This window comes from Gobio gobio (assembly GCF_949357685.1).
Source record: "Gobio gobio genome assembly, chromosome: 11".
NCBI classification, from domain to species: domain Eukaryota; kingdom Metazoa; phylum Chordata; class Actinopteri; order Cypriniformes; family Gobionidae; genus Gobio; species Gobio gobio.
The window spans coordinates 5,961,116-5,979,719 of record NC_137104.1 but is presented as its reverse complement, the minus strand read 5'-3'; the positions used below and the strand labels follow the sequence as shown (position 1 = coordinate 5,979,719).

General features: G+C 37.9%; 1 protein-coding gene across 1 annotated transcript in view; it reads right to left on the bottom strand.

The window, feature by feature from the left end:
- Window positions 1-18,604, bottom strand: part of csmd3b (CUB and Sushi multiple domains 3b) — a gene marked incomplete at its 5' end in the record, with an annotated part of 796,761 nt that overhangs the window by 169,007 nt on the left and 609,150 nt on the right. Inside the window, 6 exons of the mRNA XM_079829185.1 lie at window positions 1,158-1,303; window positions 5,182-5,359; window positions 10,331-10,519; window positions 11,902-12,111; window positions 12,203-12,319; window positions 18,524-18,593. Coding sequence (XP_079685311.1) covers window positions 1,158-1,303; window positions 5,182-5,359; window positions 10,331-10,519; window positions 11,902-12,111; window positions 12,203-12,319; window positions 18,524-18,593 — 910 coding nt within the window. The remainder of the gene's footprint in view (window positions 1-1,157; window positions 1,304-5,181; window positions 5,360-10,330; window positions 10,520-11,901; window positions 12,112-12,202; window positions 12,320-18,523; window positions 18,594-18,604) is intronic.

The following is an 18,604-nucleotide window of genomic DNA, read 5'->3' as shown; positions in this document are numbered from 1 at the left end:
ATGCCTTTTTACTGTGGTGGTGGTGATGGTGGGGATAGTACTTTTAACTAACATTGTGATGCTTGAAGTGTTTGATATCTATGGATTTTATTATAGGCAAGACAAGTCAAGTGCTGATTTGAGAGGCTAAAGCGTTGGGTTAACTCACTGTCAGCCGCTGGCCGCTTGGTCGTCACTTTGAAAAACAAAAACTTTAATTTAACAAACAAAAAATGCTCCAAACATTTTTCTAAATTAACTTAAAGCTACACTGTGATATTTTACCCCATCTAGCGGTGAACTTGTATATGACCATCCAGTGAATATTAGTTTCTGTTCCTCTCAATTCCGATTTCGTTTTAACTCCTACGGTGGCCGATTTAGTCCAAGATTAACATGGCTTCCAGTTCGACCTCGTCCACATTCGACACGGTGCCACCGAGTGTTAAAACGCGAAAGGCGAAGCTTGAATTTATGGGTATGTCCCTCTTTGGTTAATGTACTTTCAAAATGGAGGGGCAACATGGCGACACGCATTCGAACCCCTCACCCGTATGTATTTTCAATGGCATATTATAAACTTACGAGAATACTTTAGAACTTGAAAGAAGTAAATATACATTAATGAGCACATATATTTTTGAAAGAACTAAGTGTTTTTAGCTAAGAATAAACTAAAAAAGTTACACAGTGTGTAACAATAAAGAAAATAACTATTTTAATGGCAGCAACAATGTGTAATAGGGAGGATAAAAAAGAAAGAAAGAAAAAAAATACGGGCCAGGCTAGGCCCTAGATCTGAGCTTCTTGTCTGCAAGCGTTCATTTTTCACAAAAGAGAGTAACGTGAGTAACAAACTCATTTACTTAATTATAAAAAATATTTAGTTACTTCTGCGTTACCGCTAAAAGTAGTGGAACTACAGTAACGCGTTACTTTGTAGTGCGTTACTCCCGACACTGGGTACGGCACACTTGGAACTTCAACCGAGGTGATACTATTTAAGCGAACCGTACCTAGCTGAACCGAACCGCACAATGCAGTGGAAAAACGTCAAAAAGTGAGCCGTACAGAACCGTACCATGCAGTGGAAACGCGCCATATAATACCAACTATTATATCCTATAATATTAAATAATAAAATACAAATAAGTGAACACTGGTGTGGAGCGTCTCACCATGGTAACTGAGCACAAAGAAACCACTTCCACTGAAGTCACTGTGGAACTTGATGAGGATCTGATTGGATGTGCTGTAGACCGACTCCAGGGCCGTGTTCCCACTGAACTGACCGATCTGGGGCGAACTCTGGTCTGGACCATCCCTGCAAAAAACACAAATCAACATTTACAATTTCCACAGCTACATCCAACTAGACAGGTCAGCTGATGTACTGGATTTAGATTCATAAAATTTATTTTTTTAAAAGCACAAAACCCACATGCAATCCAGTTTAACAGGCAATAAATGCAGCCTGAGTATTTAAATGAAGTCGTTGTCAGTACTTTTAGTGCAAACACACCTCCTCTCTAGGAAAATGAAGCTCATTATGAATTCCACCTTGTTTCACCTGACATTGCACTATTACTGTGGGTGGCAAACTGAATGTGTTTAAAAGATTTTCTGTTAATCATAGCAGCAGAATTTCATTAAATTATAACCAAATGATGGGAGAAAAAGCTTTTAAAAGTGGGCATAAAGTCAAACATACTTTTGGCATTTAAATTAGGGTCCTAACACAGCACAAACGGCAAGTGCAAATGATTTTTTTTGTGTGCATGTGTCCTGAAAGAGCCAGTAAAGAATTTGCTGTTACACATAGAGTAAATCAATTAATCATTTTAAGGCTCAACTCCACTCCCACTTTTCTTTATGACTCTTAAGTCACTGAAATGTGACTTTAACCTAGTGGCCCAGCAAAAATAATGACTCCGCAATTACACTGAGAGTAAATAAACTACGTGCTTCATACTTGAAGACTGATCTCTGCTGCAGTACATCGCTGAATGCTGCTTTTATGGGTCATATTGCCTGAAATGGGACTTTAATCTAAGACAGCAATATTTCCCCTATTATTGACTGCAAGAAAAAGCAAGAAGTGCATCTCTGTGTCTAGTAGTTTATTAAGCTATATTCCTGCCGTATCTGCCGTTGTCTTTACATTAGACCAGCCCAGCAGAAATAGATAAAGTCTTTGTTCTGTACATGAACAATAGCTGGACTAATGAACCAGAAGATACCGTTTTATCTAGGTCACCTATGATGCATGAGATGGTCACTAGGCGCAGGACACTGAGGAATATGAGTTACAGAAATACGGGTTTGTTCACGAGTCTTAGTTGAGCTCGAAGTCACGCAGCCTTAGGGAAAGACTGAAGCAACATGCAACAGAAATGCAATCTCAATTCCAGATCGTACAGAGTAAAAAAAAAGTCAGAAAAAGTGCAGCAATAAAGTAACTTCTATCTGCGGCGAACATGAATTATTTAAAACAACGGGTATGTAGGGTACGCAGAATCCATTAATAAGTAAAAGTACCCTCTGGAATTTTTCTTAAACAAGAGGGACCTCTGATATGAAAAGTGAACAGATGACATTAATTATTGGATTCAGCCTGGGTTTCATTCAATGCATTATTTCATCTCCCCCGCAACTGAGTGTCACAACGATGTGAAGGACAATTAGTCAAAAGCCTCTGCTCTTCCAAACAACCAACAGGCCTAAAGTGACTCTGTAAGGACACAAACTCTGGCTAAAGCCTGCTGGTATCTGTGACTACCAATTCTATCAATAACATATACAACAATAACTTCAAAAATAGCTTGGATTCAGAGGCTTGGAATTCGTACTTAGGGACTTTTTCCCTCAAAGAACTTTAAGTATAAAATCTGTATTGTTGTTTAATTATGCCTTATATTACCCATGCGAAACCTCTAGAGATATTTCTTCTTGTTTGAAGACACACTCCCTTTAGAGTCTAAAACACCAAAGCAAATGGGCTTAATTTCCACGAGGAGACCAAAACCAGCAGCTACAGAAAGCAAATAATATGAAATATACATAATTAGCAAAATTTCTTCCTGAAAGGTTGAAAAGACAAAGCTCAGAAGGGAAATTATCCACAAAAGCAACAAAAAAAGTCATTTATGCCTACAAACCGAGCATATGACAACTTTTGAGCAAGATAATTAAGGTACATTTAAAAAGTTTCCTTGTTTGTCTTTATAGATCATCTTAATAAAAAGTAAAATATAAATAATACATAAAAAAATACTTCAAAGGTGTCATGAAACTGAAAAAAAGCTTTTGACATATAAGAGGTCATCATACTATACGAATATCCTGTACGTTTCAGAACTGAAAACTTCCTTGTTAGTCCAAAAATAGCTTTTATTGTAACCAAGCCCAGAGAACAACTCATATATCGGTGAAAGACCGGCTCTGCGGAAGAAAATCAACGCCTACTTCATCAACATGCAACTATAGCCCCGCCCACTGGAGTGTTAGTGAGATGATGAGGAGAGAAGAGCGATACAGGATCAAAGCTACACTGAAGTTGGCAGTTTGATAAATGCAAGTTAATTGTTCAGCTTACTCTTTGTGTGCTTCAAGTTCAATCTTTGTGCGCTAAAAAGGCACATAACTTCCTGTAGAGATAGCAATACATATTCTCCTTTTTTTGCCAAATAAATGAAAAGCATGTTATCAATGTCTTCTCTCTTGCTGTATCAAAATCTCACCTAGCTTTCCTCAGAGATGGTCCCAATAATGTGCTTAAAGTCAAGTCAAATTCAGTTTGTGCATGATTACATGATATAACAATTTTTTTAATACTGTATCCTTAATTGTGGATAATTAAGCTAAATATCATATGCTGAAGTAAATTTCTGCAGTGTTAACGATTAAAAGAAAAAACAACAACAAGAACCGTACAGAACCGAAAACCGTGATTCTAAAACCGTGATACGAACCGTGGGTTTTGTAAACCGTGCCAACCCTAATATGCACCTAAAACACAATCATCCATTGCAGTTTTCATCCGTTTTATTTATTGTTTTTGCTACTTATTCAACAGACTGAGAGTACATTGCTTTTTTTTTTTTTGGTTGTTTTGTTCATTTATAGTGGATATTTAAAATGTTTTCCGTTTTCAGTGTTAAATAGTCTTTAGAAATAAAAGTTTATTGATCTTTGAAAAGGTGTACCTGCATTATTATGTCATTATCATTATTTTAGATGAAAATGGTCTCAGAATGACAATATTATTGTTAATCGCAATAATTTCTTGGCCAATTTATCGTCCAGCAAAATTTGTTATCGTGACAGGCCTAGTAATACATAGTTATTTCATATGCAAAGATGTCAGCCAATCACAGCAGTGGGCGTTTACACTGAAGTCTCACAGCAGCCAATCACAGCAGTGGACGTTTACACTGAAGTCTCACAGCAGACACGCCCCTTCAAACAGAGCGTTCAAATCAGAGGCTAAAATCAGGGTAGGAAAATGCATTTATTTTTACAAAAATGATAAAAATTATAACCATTTGTGATATAAAAACCATACTAACATTATAAGTGCACCCCAGGAAACATGATTTTTCAAAAATTTGAAAAAATTACATTAAATTTGCTGAACTTGAAAAAAAAACGTATTTTTGAATAATGGTAAACACATGCACTAATGGTAAATAAAACTAAACATCTTTTTAATCCACATGAAATATTAAAACGGTATAGTATAGTATAGTATAGTATAGTATAGTATAGTATAGTATAGTATAGTATAGTATAGTATATAGATGTAAATATTTAGCTTGTATGCTATTTGGTCTCACCTCTAGGTAATGTCAACCTAACCCAGACAAAGTCAAGCAAAAAGAAGTTAAGTTTCCATTTTAGTAACAAGACACCACATTAGGGAACGCAGAAGCGAATCCTGTAAAACGCCTGCTGACTTGAGAAACTGTGCAAAGGCAATTTATATAACTGCTTTTCAAATGGAGCGATACTGTGATGCCTAACCAAACAAATGCGGTGGCAGATAGTCCTAAAATCCTTCCACACTTACGAGTAAGCGTGCTTTGGGGCTTTCTACAGGACTGCAGACTGTTTCACACACAAGAGCGAGTGTCTTACGTTCAAGGACGTTTGGAGTATAAGCTCATCATCACACATCCAAGAGATTTTAAAATGTGAGTTTACCACACAGTGATGTAGTCGTAGATGGGTTCAGTGCTGAGGACGGTGAAGTTGATATAGATGCCGTTTCCTGGTGGGACCCGGACGCTCCACACACAGTCCTGGAAATTGGGGTATTCGGCTGGGTGACCGGGAGAGAAGATGGTGCCGTTCATGGAGGTGATGTTTCCACCACATAAAGCTTTTAGGAAGACAGAAAACAAAGTAATGTTATCACCATACATTTGGTGTATAGACAGAACATTTGCATAAATGTGCACTGAGAATTTCACACTTTTTTTTCCTCACAGAAAATAAGCGAGATTACATACATATCGTGTATAAAAAGCCGTTTTATTCTACATATGGTTCCCTATCGCGGTGGCAGGCATGTTTAAATCACACGACCAGCTGAATGATAGATGAACATTTTGAACCCAACTAACAAAAATATGCTCTAAGAACATTTTTGCTAAAGTTATGGAAACGTTATTTCTGAATGTTCTCAGAACGTTTTAAAAATGACAAATTTTCTTGATTTTATGAACGTTAGAGAAAGCATTAAGGGAATGTCTTATCATTTTGTAAGCATTATGGGAATGTATCTAAAGCCGCGTTTCCACCGAAGGAACTTTCCCCAGGAACTAGGGACTTTGGGGTGGTCCTCGTGTGTTTCGACCGCAGGAAACAGGGTATAAATAAAGTTCTGAGTAAAGATTTCCCCCTCAAAATGGCCCTGCTCGCGAGGCAGTACTTTTTCAAAGTTCAGGAATTTTCGGGGGTGGGACTTGGGCGCTGAACATGCTGATTGGTTGAGCTCACGTAGCATTTTAATTCAACTTAAAGGGTTAGTTCACCCAAAAATGAAAATTCTGTCATTAATTACTTACCCTCATGTCGTTCGACACCCGTTAGACCTCCGTTCATCTTCGCAACACAAATGAAGATATTTTAGTTGAAATCTGATGGCTCTGAAAGGCCTCCATTGGCACAATGGCACGGTTCACTCTCAAGACCCTTAAAAGGTACTAAAGACGTTGTTACAAAGTCCATCTCACTACAGTGGTTCTAAAATAACTTTATGAATCGGCGAGAATAGTTTTTGTGCGCAAAAAAACCCTAAATAACGACTTATATAGTGATGACGATTTCAAAGCACGGCCTCATGAAGCTTCGAAGCGTTATGAATCTGAGTCAAATGAGCAGTTTGAATCGCCAAATTTCAGCAGTTTGACACGTGATCCGAATCATGATTCGACTCACTGATTCATAACGCTTCGAAGCTTCATGAGGCCTTGTTTTGAAATCGTCATCACTATATAAGTCGTTATTTAGGGTTTTTTTGCGCACAAAAACTATTCTCGCCGATTCATAAAGTTATTGTAGAACCACTGTAGTGAGATGGACTTTGTAACGACGTCTTTAGTGCCTTTTAAGGGTCTTGAGAGTGAATCGTGCATTGTGCCAATGGAGGCCTTTCAGAGCCATCAGATTTCAACTAAAATATCTTCATTTGTGTCTGAAGATGAACGGAGGTCTTACGGGTGTCGAACGACATGAGGGTAAGTAATTAATGACAGAATTTTCATTTTTGGGTGAACTAACCCTTTAAAAGTCTGTTGTGGTGCGTGCAGTAAGAGTTGTTTGCTATTCAAATCAACAATGGAGTTTAAAAAAAACGACCGATGGACCGACAACGAAGTTCAGGCTTTATTAAGTTTATTTGCGGAGGACGAAATCCAGTGGACTCTGGAAAGTCACGCGCAGTCCTACGCAGTGTTAATTTCGTTGACAAATAATTTTCGTCATCATTTTTGTCAACGACCTTTCTTCACTGACGACAACGAGACGATAACTAAATAAAAACTTGTGTTGGATGACAAAAACTATGATGAAAATCAACTCATTTTCGTCAACAAATACAAACGAGACGAAAATGTTAGGGAGGGACGATTAGGGAAGAGATCCAGTCAGAACTGATGTCCTGTGTAACAGATGCGCACATTTGTTTTGAACGTGCTGATCTAACGGCGGGAAAACACGGCGCTGTTGAGCTTCTACAGGCTCACGCAATAGAGCGGCTAACAATCAATGAATGGCGCACATTTATGCCGTGCAATTGTTTATGAACTAATGCTGATAAATAATGACAATGTTTACTTTACGATGTTTATATAGTAATGTGTTTTAGACGGTTGTAACAATACATATTTTATCTCTCTCATCCAGGGCCGGCCCTGACCAATTTGCTGCCCTAGGCAAGATTTAGATATTTAATGTGAAATTTACATAAAATTTTGCTATTTTAAATAAACCTGTATATAAATATCATTACTAATATGTCCCCTTAAAACTGCACAACTGTAGAGTAAAAACATTAGGCTATTAAAAAAGTGATATTACATGCGTTTAAAAAAACAGATATTAATTTTTTTTTTGTTGACAAAATACACTGTCTGGGGCCACTGGAGAACCCAAAACAGCTGCTTGCATATAGTTTAAGGTAAAACTGGAATTAATTTGCGTACATTAGTATTTTACTACTATCCAATTAAATAAACTGTTCATTCATTACATCACTTTACCTCTGTCTTTACACTGCAAAAAATGCTCTTCTTCTTTAGTAAATTTTTCTTGTGTCCAGTCCAAACATCAAAAAATTCTTAAATCACGATGTATTTACTAGTAAAATGACATTAGATAAATTTTTCCTTGTTTTCTGGGGGGAAAAAAATCTAAATTAAGTGAGTTTTAGCTTAAAACTAGCACAATTATCTGCCAAATGGGGTGAGAAAAATTATCTTACTTCTGTTTGGGACAGAAACAAGAAACAAGATTTCAATCAGAAACAAGATTATTTTTCTCACCCCATTGGCAGATAATTTAGCTTGTTTTAAGCATAAACTCACTTAAGAAAAAATATAATTTGACTTATCTAGTAAATGCATCTTGGTTTAAGAATGTTTAGATATTTAGACTAGAAACAAGACAAAAATACGAAATAAGAAGAGCATTTTTGCAGTGTTTCCCTTATCTTGCCTGCATCAGAGGGCTTCTGTTTTTTATGATACTAGAATTCGGCCATCCGTCATACATTATCAGGCAACCTTTACCGTGTCTACACCTGAAGCGAGCGGCCAAGCACCCTAAAAAAATGAAAGCAATCCTGTCTACATTAGATGCGGCGAGAGGCGACGCGACACAACAAATTCCCAACGTTAAACTGATCACGCGTTATATTTCTGACGCACTTCAAGTAGCTCGGCGGGGGAGATCGATGAGGCGGACCGGGAAGATGCGGGGGACTTAGTTAAGTTTTTTTGCGCTTTATTTGGTAATATTTCAAATGAATGTGAATAAAATAGTATCAGTAATACATTTTGGCGCCCCTATGGATGAGTGGCGCCCCTAGCATTTGCCTATTCCGCCTATGCCACGGGCCGGCCCAGCTCTCATCTGAACTTGAATGAGCAGCTGCAACTGCAACAGAGGCGCAGACATTTCAAAATAAGAGTCCCGGTGTATTACGAGCTTGTTTATCATTAAAAGTCACGCATTATATATTCGTTTTTGGTTACACAATAAACTGTATCTAATTTCATTCCCATTTAATTTATAGTCAGGAGGAAAGACCAGTATTTGACACATATTCAATAAAGTATCAGGGTTATAATAATTAACTTAAACCATTTAAAAAAAACGTATTTGAAGCTTTAGCTTAACCTGATATGGCCTACTGACTATATAGACTGTATAAAAACTATAGGCCTATAGCTGTTTTTAAAAAACAGACAAAAAGTGAATTGAGCTCTCTTTCGTGTATTTTTAATGTCAAAAACAAAATTATGTCAAAATGATGTCGGTTATGTAATGCTTAAATGCTTAATGTATTACAATTGAACTAAACTCATTAGATTTTAGGAGACTAAATCTACTGTAGAATTAGTCGACTAAATTCTTTTGATATTTAGTCAACTAAAACTAGACTAAAACTAAAAACAATTCAGGTGACTAAAATATGACTAAAACTAAATGGCATTTTACTCAAAAGACTATGACTAAAACTAAATAAAAATTTGCTGTCAAAATTAACCCTGGTCCTACGTCACCGGACTAATCTTTACTATAGACTGTTATGGAAATGCAGACAGCAGCAGGTTTGAGGGAAAAAGAGTTCCTGGGACAAATTGTTCCGGGACATTTCGGTGGAAACGGGGCTTAAATCACCTGACAAAAAAAGTAAGTAATATGTAAAAAACAGACTTAACATCCAATTAAAATGTTCCATGAACGATGTATAAACAACGCCTTTGTGCTAATGTCTAAGAAGCACGTGTAAAGAGATGCTGCTATAAAGGCATCAGTTAAGAAACTAATATTTTTATTACATAATTCTCCATCCATTCAACACAAGGACTGTGTGATGTATTGAATACATCAATATGATATATGGTTTTAATTTGCTAATAAGTTTTCTTTGCGATTCTTACTTTTTTATATGGCTTGTAAGTCAATGATGTAAACATCAATATAAAAAATTAGTACATTCAGTGAATCATATTGTCCATTTCAATGTTCATTGTGCCATTTTTCATATTTAAAAATGTTTTTTGTAAAATACATATAGGCATATATTGCAGCCTATGATTATATATTGTTATATAATTCAGAGTTTCATTCCCTATACTCTATATATAAACTGAAAAATAGAGATTTTTTATATCAGCCAGTTCCAATCTATGCCAATAGGTGTCAGTAAACAGTTCAAGGCTGAAAATGAACAGGAGCTGGAGAAACAAGAACAAAATGACCTAATGCATCTTTAACGGCTTTATCTCTTAAAGTTCATCTCAGTGATCACTCTACTATGGCATCACCTCATTGAGTTCTGGGAAATAATGTTGACCAGTGAGCCATTGAGAATTTGTTCTCACCGTAAAGACGCGCGGCACTGTTTAACATCACACATTAGGTAGTAATATTGTTGCGATAAGGCAATAAATCTCACTCGTGGGCTTGCGTATAATGTCATCAGCTGTAAGCGACTGATGACACTTTCATAATAACTTACAGTGCGCAGTTGCACGCATGAAACACTGGGGTCATCCAATTTCAATACCGAATTAGGGCGGTGTATGAGGAATTTATATTGAGGAGGAGAGTAAAACGGCACCTTCACAGCGGGGAATAGGGTTGTTCCAGTTCCTGCTGATTCCATGGAGGCAGGTTAGCGAGGTCTCACCGATGAGCGAGTAACCGGGTAAACACTCGAAAGACACCGTCATGCCCACACTAAAGTCACTGCCTATTACGATACCATTCCTGAAAGGTCGGGGGTCAGGACAGCTCTGCAGCTGATAGGCTGAAGAAAAGAAACAAGGACATCACAAGTGAGGAGGATGAATGCAAAAGGCCTTTGTAAATAACAACTTCTTGACTCAAAACTAACACACCCAATGGATAAAGCCCATCTTTAACTTTCCTAAGTGTGTAATGTTGCTGTTTGAGCTTGAAAAAGCTCTGCAAAGTCCCTCCAAAAGGGAGTTATTCTCTATATTAGTGCGTCACAATATCCTCATTTAAATAATTCCCGCCCAAGACATATGCAAAATAAAGGGGCGGGACGGGGCCTGGTTGAGTTAGGAGCAGTGTTGGGGGTAACGCATTACAAGTAACTTGAGTTACGTAATAATATTACTTTTTCCAAGTAACTAGTAAAGTAACGCATTACTTTTCAAATTTACAACAAAATATCTGAGTTACTTTTTCAAAAAAGTAACGCAAGTTACTTTTTCACATTCATTTGACTGACAGTTCTCCTGCCCCCATGTTGAGAAAAATAAGTGCAGAGGCGTGTGTGTAAACATGATAGTTATTGTAGTTCTAGACTAAATGTGAGCATTTATTTATCTCACTTGCACAATAAAAGATTCTGTACTCTTCAAAATGAATAAAATCAGTCAAATGCAAAATCAGAGTAGGCTACTATGCAAACCTCCAATAATTAAATGTTAAATAAAAACAACTATTTGTATGCATAATCTACCTTTATACCTATCTACCAATGTCTTGCTGCTGACCTTTGAAGATGAAAATTACTAGATTTTTAGTTTTTATTGGTAAAACTTTTTTTCTCCTGCATCCTATTCAACCATTCTCCAGAATGGCAGCAGAGCTGCGCCCTCTACTGTTCATGCGGGAATTAGCTTTTTTACCTCAGCCTGGGGCTTATTATTTCAATTTTGGTATGAAGAGGTCTTTACCGTTGCACAAAAATATAACTTTTTTGTTATAAAAAAAAAACAAACAAAAAAACAAGCCCAGCCCGGGTGAGAAAATGTAACGCAAAAGTAACGTAACGCATTACTTTTCTTAAAAAATTAACTAAGTAACTCAATTAGTTACTTTTTAAGGGAGTAACGCAATATTGTAATGCATTACTTTTCAAAGTAACTTTCCCCAACACTGGTTAGGAGTGTGTTGAAAATGGTGGTTATGGTAAGGGGCGTGACATTTCCCAAACACCAATCACAAAACACTGCTCCTGCCGACCAATCAGAGCACAGTGTGCTTTTCAGAAGGAGGGGCTTCACAGAGACAGGAAATAAACAGAGCGTTACTGACAGACTGGGAAGAGAGGAGCCGCAACAATAGGAAAAATAATGACAATTCTTGCATGAAAGCCTATTTTAGTAGACCTAAAGACTGTACAAATGCATGATATGGCCTCTTTAAAAGTCTTACCTTGGTATGTAATGTGAAATCCAGGTTTATTCTGGGAATAGTCGCTGTGGAAGAAGAAGCTGGTTTCATGGGTTGTGCTGAAGAGCGACTCGGGAACCTGCGGCCCACTGAACCTGTCAATCACTGTACCCGTCTCACTAGGCCCGCTTCGGATCTCCAGGAAGTCGTGGATTGCCTCGGTGGAGAAGTTCAGGAACTGCACATGGATTCCTTAAACAATAACAATAAACAATAAGTGCTACTGATAAAAGTCACACAATTCTGTAGCTCATTCGTGCACAGTTTAATGGCATGCATGTACCGAAGCCAGTGGGAAGAGTGACCGTCCAGGTGCAATCCAGAGCACTTGGGTAGTTGCCAGGAAAACCAGGGCTCAGGATCACTCCGCTAACCTCCGTCATGGCTCCGCCACACTGAGCTGTGAATATATAGATAAAGATTCACTTCACACACTGACAAAACGTAATGTGTTGTACTGTCATCTCTACTGCATCGCTGAACGATTACAGCACAAGGAAGTCACAATAGGCAAACATCCAATTCCAGTTAAAGGGATAGTACCATAATGTTGGTAGCCAGACATTTGAGGGCACCCATTGACTTCCATAGTAGGAAAAAGAAAATACTATGGAAGTCAATGGATGCCGTCAACTGTCTGGTTAACAACATTCTTTAAAATGTCTTATTTTGTGTTCAGCATAAGAAAGAAACTCATATAGGTTTGAAACAACTTAAGGGTGAGTAAGTGATCAATTTTCATTTTTGGGAGAACTATCTCATTAAAAATATTTTACCCACAAAGAAACGTACAGTAGAGTTTGACAAACATGACACATTCATCTACCTTAAAATTTGAACATAAATTGGTAAAAATAAAACATAAAATTGGTAACATTTTCAATTCAGGTTCAATTTGTTAACATTGATTAGTGCGTTTAAAGCTACACTATGTAACTTTTCTGTCCACTAGAGGTCGCCTGTTCAAAACAAAGGCGTAGTTTGATGACGCCACATTTGAGCGCAGAATCTTGGGACATGTGTGACCCTGTCTGTGAAAACCCAGCTAAAGTCATTTTTTGGTGAGTCACTGTTTTATACATAAAATCATCCTACATAATGTAAAGAACATTCTGTGAAAATATAACCTTGATATCTTTTATATTGACTGAGTAAGACCATGTCAAAAATTATTTGAATTTCGGCCTCAGAAAAATCATGATTTTGAGAAATTCAAATTTTAAAATCAAGCTTATTTTTAAAATTGCGAAACATTTTAACCATTATTATTCTGACTACGTGCCATATACCACATAAAAGCTAAGATTCTCCCATTTTCAGTGATATAGGACACATTTATGGGAAAATTCTTGTAAAACAAGTCTATTTATTATGATGTGCATGTCCAAAAAGCGTGAAACATTGAAACGAATGGGGGCACCACAAGAGCTTGATTTACAAAGTCAGATCACTCTAATGATTTGTAGACTATAACTTTATTAGTAAAATGAAATCTCAGTAGAAGATGCCATTAATAGGCCTATATATATCCATTCATATATAAAACATCCATAGAAAACCTCACTGTGTAACATTTGTAAAGTAAATCTAATGCCCTACCAAGTGAACAGGTAAGTCTCAAACTTTGTACAGTTAGTGATAACTGTGAATCTTCACTTTTCGAATTATGATTCATTATGATTTTTTCATGGCTCATTGCGCTTAATAACTCTTTTACATAAAGCACGTCCTGCACTTTATGTTCTCATATTCATGCATGTTCTATTCGTATAGGCTTACAAACCGAAACAAAAACATCAGACGCAATAGCTTTGCTTACGAAGGACATACGCAACTTTTTATATTAATATATAATACGGGTTCTTTATTTAGCCCACATAAAACAGTAGGCCTATATTAATCCTTATTAATTAAACTATCAGCTGTTCTGTCCCTTGCGCTTCGCGTGCCCGCGGCCGCCCTGTCAGAGAGCGAATTCATAAACCCAGCGCATCAGCATCCAAAAACCAAACTATTTCGACACGTCGCAGCCATTAAATGTGTTTAAAATAAGATGATATATCAGCAGAAGGTTTAGTTAGAAAACTAATAAGCTGTTCCTGAAATGTCGATGATGGCACAAAGAAATCCACACAGAAATCGGAACCCGGCTTAAGTCGCCGTTTTCTTGCCTTTCCCGACACTGACCTGATCGTTGCTCGTGCGGATTGATATTATGGTCTGTTTGCACTCTGTAATTGTAAAAAATATGTTTCTGAACCGAATGATATAAGAATCAGCAGTTGTTTCTGCGTCGAAAGTAAACATTAAATCAATATTTAAGAAGCCCACGTCCGGTATTTTTTGGTGCAAAATGATAAAACGTAGCGTCAATAAAATCATTTATTTCAGTATTTATAATATTATAAATGAAAAATTGAGTACTGCATCTCAAAGCCCTTGGTATAATCTATCATTTACAGCAATAAACACAAATCACCTGTTTTGGTCATTTTTATGGCTATGACTACTTTGACGCTCTATATCTCATCATTAGATTATGCGACTTTAGCCGGGGTTTCACAGACGGGGTCACATGTGGTCTTCACCTCACAGCCGGTGGGAAAGAATCGGGATAGCACTCGGACAGAAATCATGTTCATGGATGCGATTATTAACATTACTGTAGTATGAATCAGAAGCAGGACAGAGTGTTGTGGAGCTGAGCAAGGCCGCAGGGGCGATTGAAGAGCGGGACTGTTATTATGGCATAGTCGCCGGCGGGACTTTTATTATGACACAGTCGCCGGCGCCACTTCCTCTTTTCCAGTCATGAGTATTAGGTAATGCAGCTCTGTTTATCGTATTAGATATATCTGAGTGTGTTAATGATGTTATGTCGTTACTCTGTGCGTTCTCTCGGCGGCTGCTATGACACTTGTTCACACTGCAGTGAGAGTAAAGCGTTTCTGCAGAATAAAACCGGAAACCGAGGGGAACGCTGATGTGACGCAATCGACAGGCGACTCCCTCACACGTCCCGGTTCATTGGTTAAAATAGCAATTTCTCACGATTTACAAATAGTTGGAAACATTTGGGATATTGTCAGTACTCAACTGAACAAAATATATGACACTGGCCTAGTGGTTTTTGGATATTTTACTGCAAAAATCTTACATAGTTCACCTTTAATATCATTAACTATAATATTTTTTTTGTTATTAATTAAACTGGGATTTATACATTTTAATAATCTTAAATCGGTTCGTTTTTTAAATGTGTAATTAGACTTTTGATTAACATTATTCATGTTTGTTTATAATATATAGTAATATTGACTTAAATTCAATTCATCAATTAAATCAATGTAAAATTGTGCATATTTCCACTGCTAGAAATATCCTGCTTTTATTCTCTTAAATGCTTCAGAAAACAGTCACAACACGTCGTTTTTTTCATGGTAGAACTAGATCATCTCAGCTTCACTATGATTTTATGTGTTGTGTAAATGCATTTTATCACTTTCGTGTGATTCCACATATTATGCAAAAACACAGGACACTTTTTACGGCCAGAAGAATTTTCCTCCTGTTGTCAATAAATGGAATGTAGTGCAACTGAGGTCATGTGATCCACTACTAGTTCACACTACTAGTCAGCAAGTAGTCATGTAACCCTAGCAGTGATGCATCATAATTGTCCACAAGCATATACAAGTGCTCAGAGCTCTTGTGTACATTGTACATGTGATCACACCAGTAAAACGTCTTCGAATGTGAATTACAGAAGATGGGCCTCACACTGCTAAATGACTGTATCAGATCCAGTCCAAGACCGGTGTAAAGCTGCAGTCGGCAAGAGAAACACCATTTGCATATCACATCAACTCCCCTGTTCATTCTTTACGTTTCACTTACTCTTAGATTGGACTTGCTAAAGAACAAGCGATATAGAGGAGCAGAGAAGCAGAAATAAAAGCTATAAACACGCACTGGAATACAAAGAAATTCTGATCTGCAGTCGATTTGCTTGGAACAAAAACAAAAGCTATTGTCTCTTTTAACACACTAATATAGAGATCACAGATAATAGGTAAGGAATGGGAGGTCTAGTTTTGGCACAATGTTGCTGCTGCATATATATCAGTAGTAGAAAATTCCTTCGAACTTCTTTTAAACAGGAGGCACGGGGAATTGGGCAGGTCAAGGGACAGCCAACTCAAACATGAGCCAAAGCAATATAAAAGATAAACAAGGTGCCCTTGATCAGTGATGGACTGATCTGAGGAAAAAAGACACACTTGGTCTCATCAAAAAGCCTGCTGGCCACACAGGATGTGCTAGAAACAGTAGGGGTTGATGCAGTGGAAGGGCTAAGAGACGTCTGGCACATCAGCTTGGCAGCCAAAGAGAATCTCCATCTTGCGTTCCACAAGGACCAGATGGAAAAGAGAGATCCCCCACAAACACAAACATGCAAATCAATGGCCAAATCGGTCATTTCCTCTCGAGAGTCGCTATGTTTTGGTTTGCAACACTCAAAGCTCAAAGCCGGGCTCACAGACTGTATTAAGGGACACCCTGGGCACCTTGTTTCCTATTATTTTGTTTCAGATTTTTGATTACAACCGTAAATGTGCATGCTAAAGCAAACTGTGGCGTCCCGGGGGTTGGGCTATGGGTTTATCTGACTAGCACCAGGAGGAAGTGTTCAGGAACTAGTTTGAAAACCAATTTCTAATTCCACTTGTTGCCACTAGAGGCACCAAAATGACTTCACCTTTAAGGCCCCACTGAAGTGCCTTGAAACGTGCAGCATTATTCAATGTGTTAATTTCCACTGAAACAGGAAGACAGGGTGGGACATATCGAAGAGCTCCTCCCCTTTTTTTAAATAGCCAATAGCGTTTAGTTTATATCACAGCTCGTCCAGAGTCGTTGAGCTTGGTAATGCAGTTTCCTCCTAATCTTTAACCGTTTCTCCTCCTAATCTCCTCCATATCGCTTTAAAATATCATTCTGTGCAGAATTCAAATGGGTCTTATACGCTTTTTAGACTGCGGCGACTCGATCACATGATCCGCTCTGTGCTATCAGGTCTCTGGACCGGAGCTGCGGTGGTTCACTGACACTAACATGAAACCAGACTTCATTCCCCCAATGGAAAGCATATTTACACTGTCTGAATCATTCCCTATCCCCTATATAGTGCACTGTCTGAAACATTCAATATCCCCTATATAGTGCACTGTCTGAATCATTCACTATCCCCTATATAGTGCACTGTCTGAATCATTCAATATCCCCTATATAGTGCACTGTCTGAAACATTCAATATCCCCTATATAGTGCACTGTCTGAATCATTCACTATCCCCTATATAGTGCACTGTCTGAATCATTCCCTATCCCCTATATAGTGCACTGTCTGAATAGATCCCTATCCCCTATATAGTGCACTGTCTGATCATTCCCTATCCCCTATATAGTGCACTGTCTGATCGTTCCCTATCCCCTATATAGTGCACTGTCTGATCATTCCCTATCCCCTATATAGTGCACTGTCTGATCATTCCCTATCCCCTATATAGTGCACTATGTGCCATTCACCATGTAGAAAGTAGTAAATGTGTGAACAAGTGATCGATTTCAGCCGAAGCTTCAGCGTCTGTCTATAATGTAGGGGGCGGGGCTTCAGATTCTAGAGAGCATTTGATTGGACAGAAAATCAGACGAGACGCTGAAGTGAAGAGTGATGTCATCAAAATCATAGATCCATGTTGGCGGAAGTGAGAAACTGTAAGTTTTGAATGCTTATATCTTCTAAATGTGAATTGTGTCATTGTTTTGGAGCGCACTAGCTTATAGATAACACTAACATATTCACACTAAAAGCCAAAAAACGTCCATTTTGTTTTCATGGGGACTTTAAAGTCGGTGTGAAACGGAAGTTGTGATAGTCTTTTCTGCTCTATGGTGATGTTTATCCAAGTGAAACGGCACCAGAGAGAAGTCTGATGTTTTCACTGGAAGGTCAAGTTATGACATTACGATTAAACATTTTCATTTTTTTTTATTTTATGAAACGAATTGTTCACAATAAGATTTGTAACATGCATTTTAAAAATGATGATGAGAATTTGACTGAGTCTTCATGTAAACGCAAGCTTAGAGATATGTTTGCACCCGGAAAGGAGTGTTAAAAAAGTCTAAGTTGTGTGGGTGCTTGCATTGGGAATGTGCACGAGCAGCTGGCTGGTGAATTATTGAGCTGGGTATTTCAGGATGTTCAGCCTGGCTGAGGCTAAAACAGTTGAAAAATGAAGGCAAACGCTGAAACATAAAGGTTCTAGTTGGCTTTCACTTTAAAAACGGCCCCATAAATAAACACCAGATAATCCATCACAATGTTCTATAGCGTGATGGAAAACTCTGCCGCGCTCTGCGTTTTAGGAACAGAATTAAATAAAACCTGCCGGGACAGGAGAAGCTAAAGGAGGAGACGATGAATCAAGCCTCAGCCGAACTCACATAACCCATCATGGCACTTCTTATTCAATCGCTGATGAAAGGGAATCTAAGAGTGAGAAACACAATCTTCCACAATGAATTTAATAAGAGCGTACCGAGGCAAAGAGGTACCGGATAATTCCACCTCCTCACTGGTCCGGGCATGCATGTGATATGGGCATTTCCCTAGACGAAAA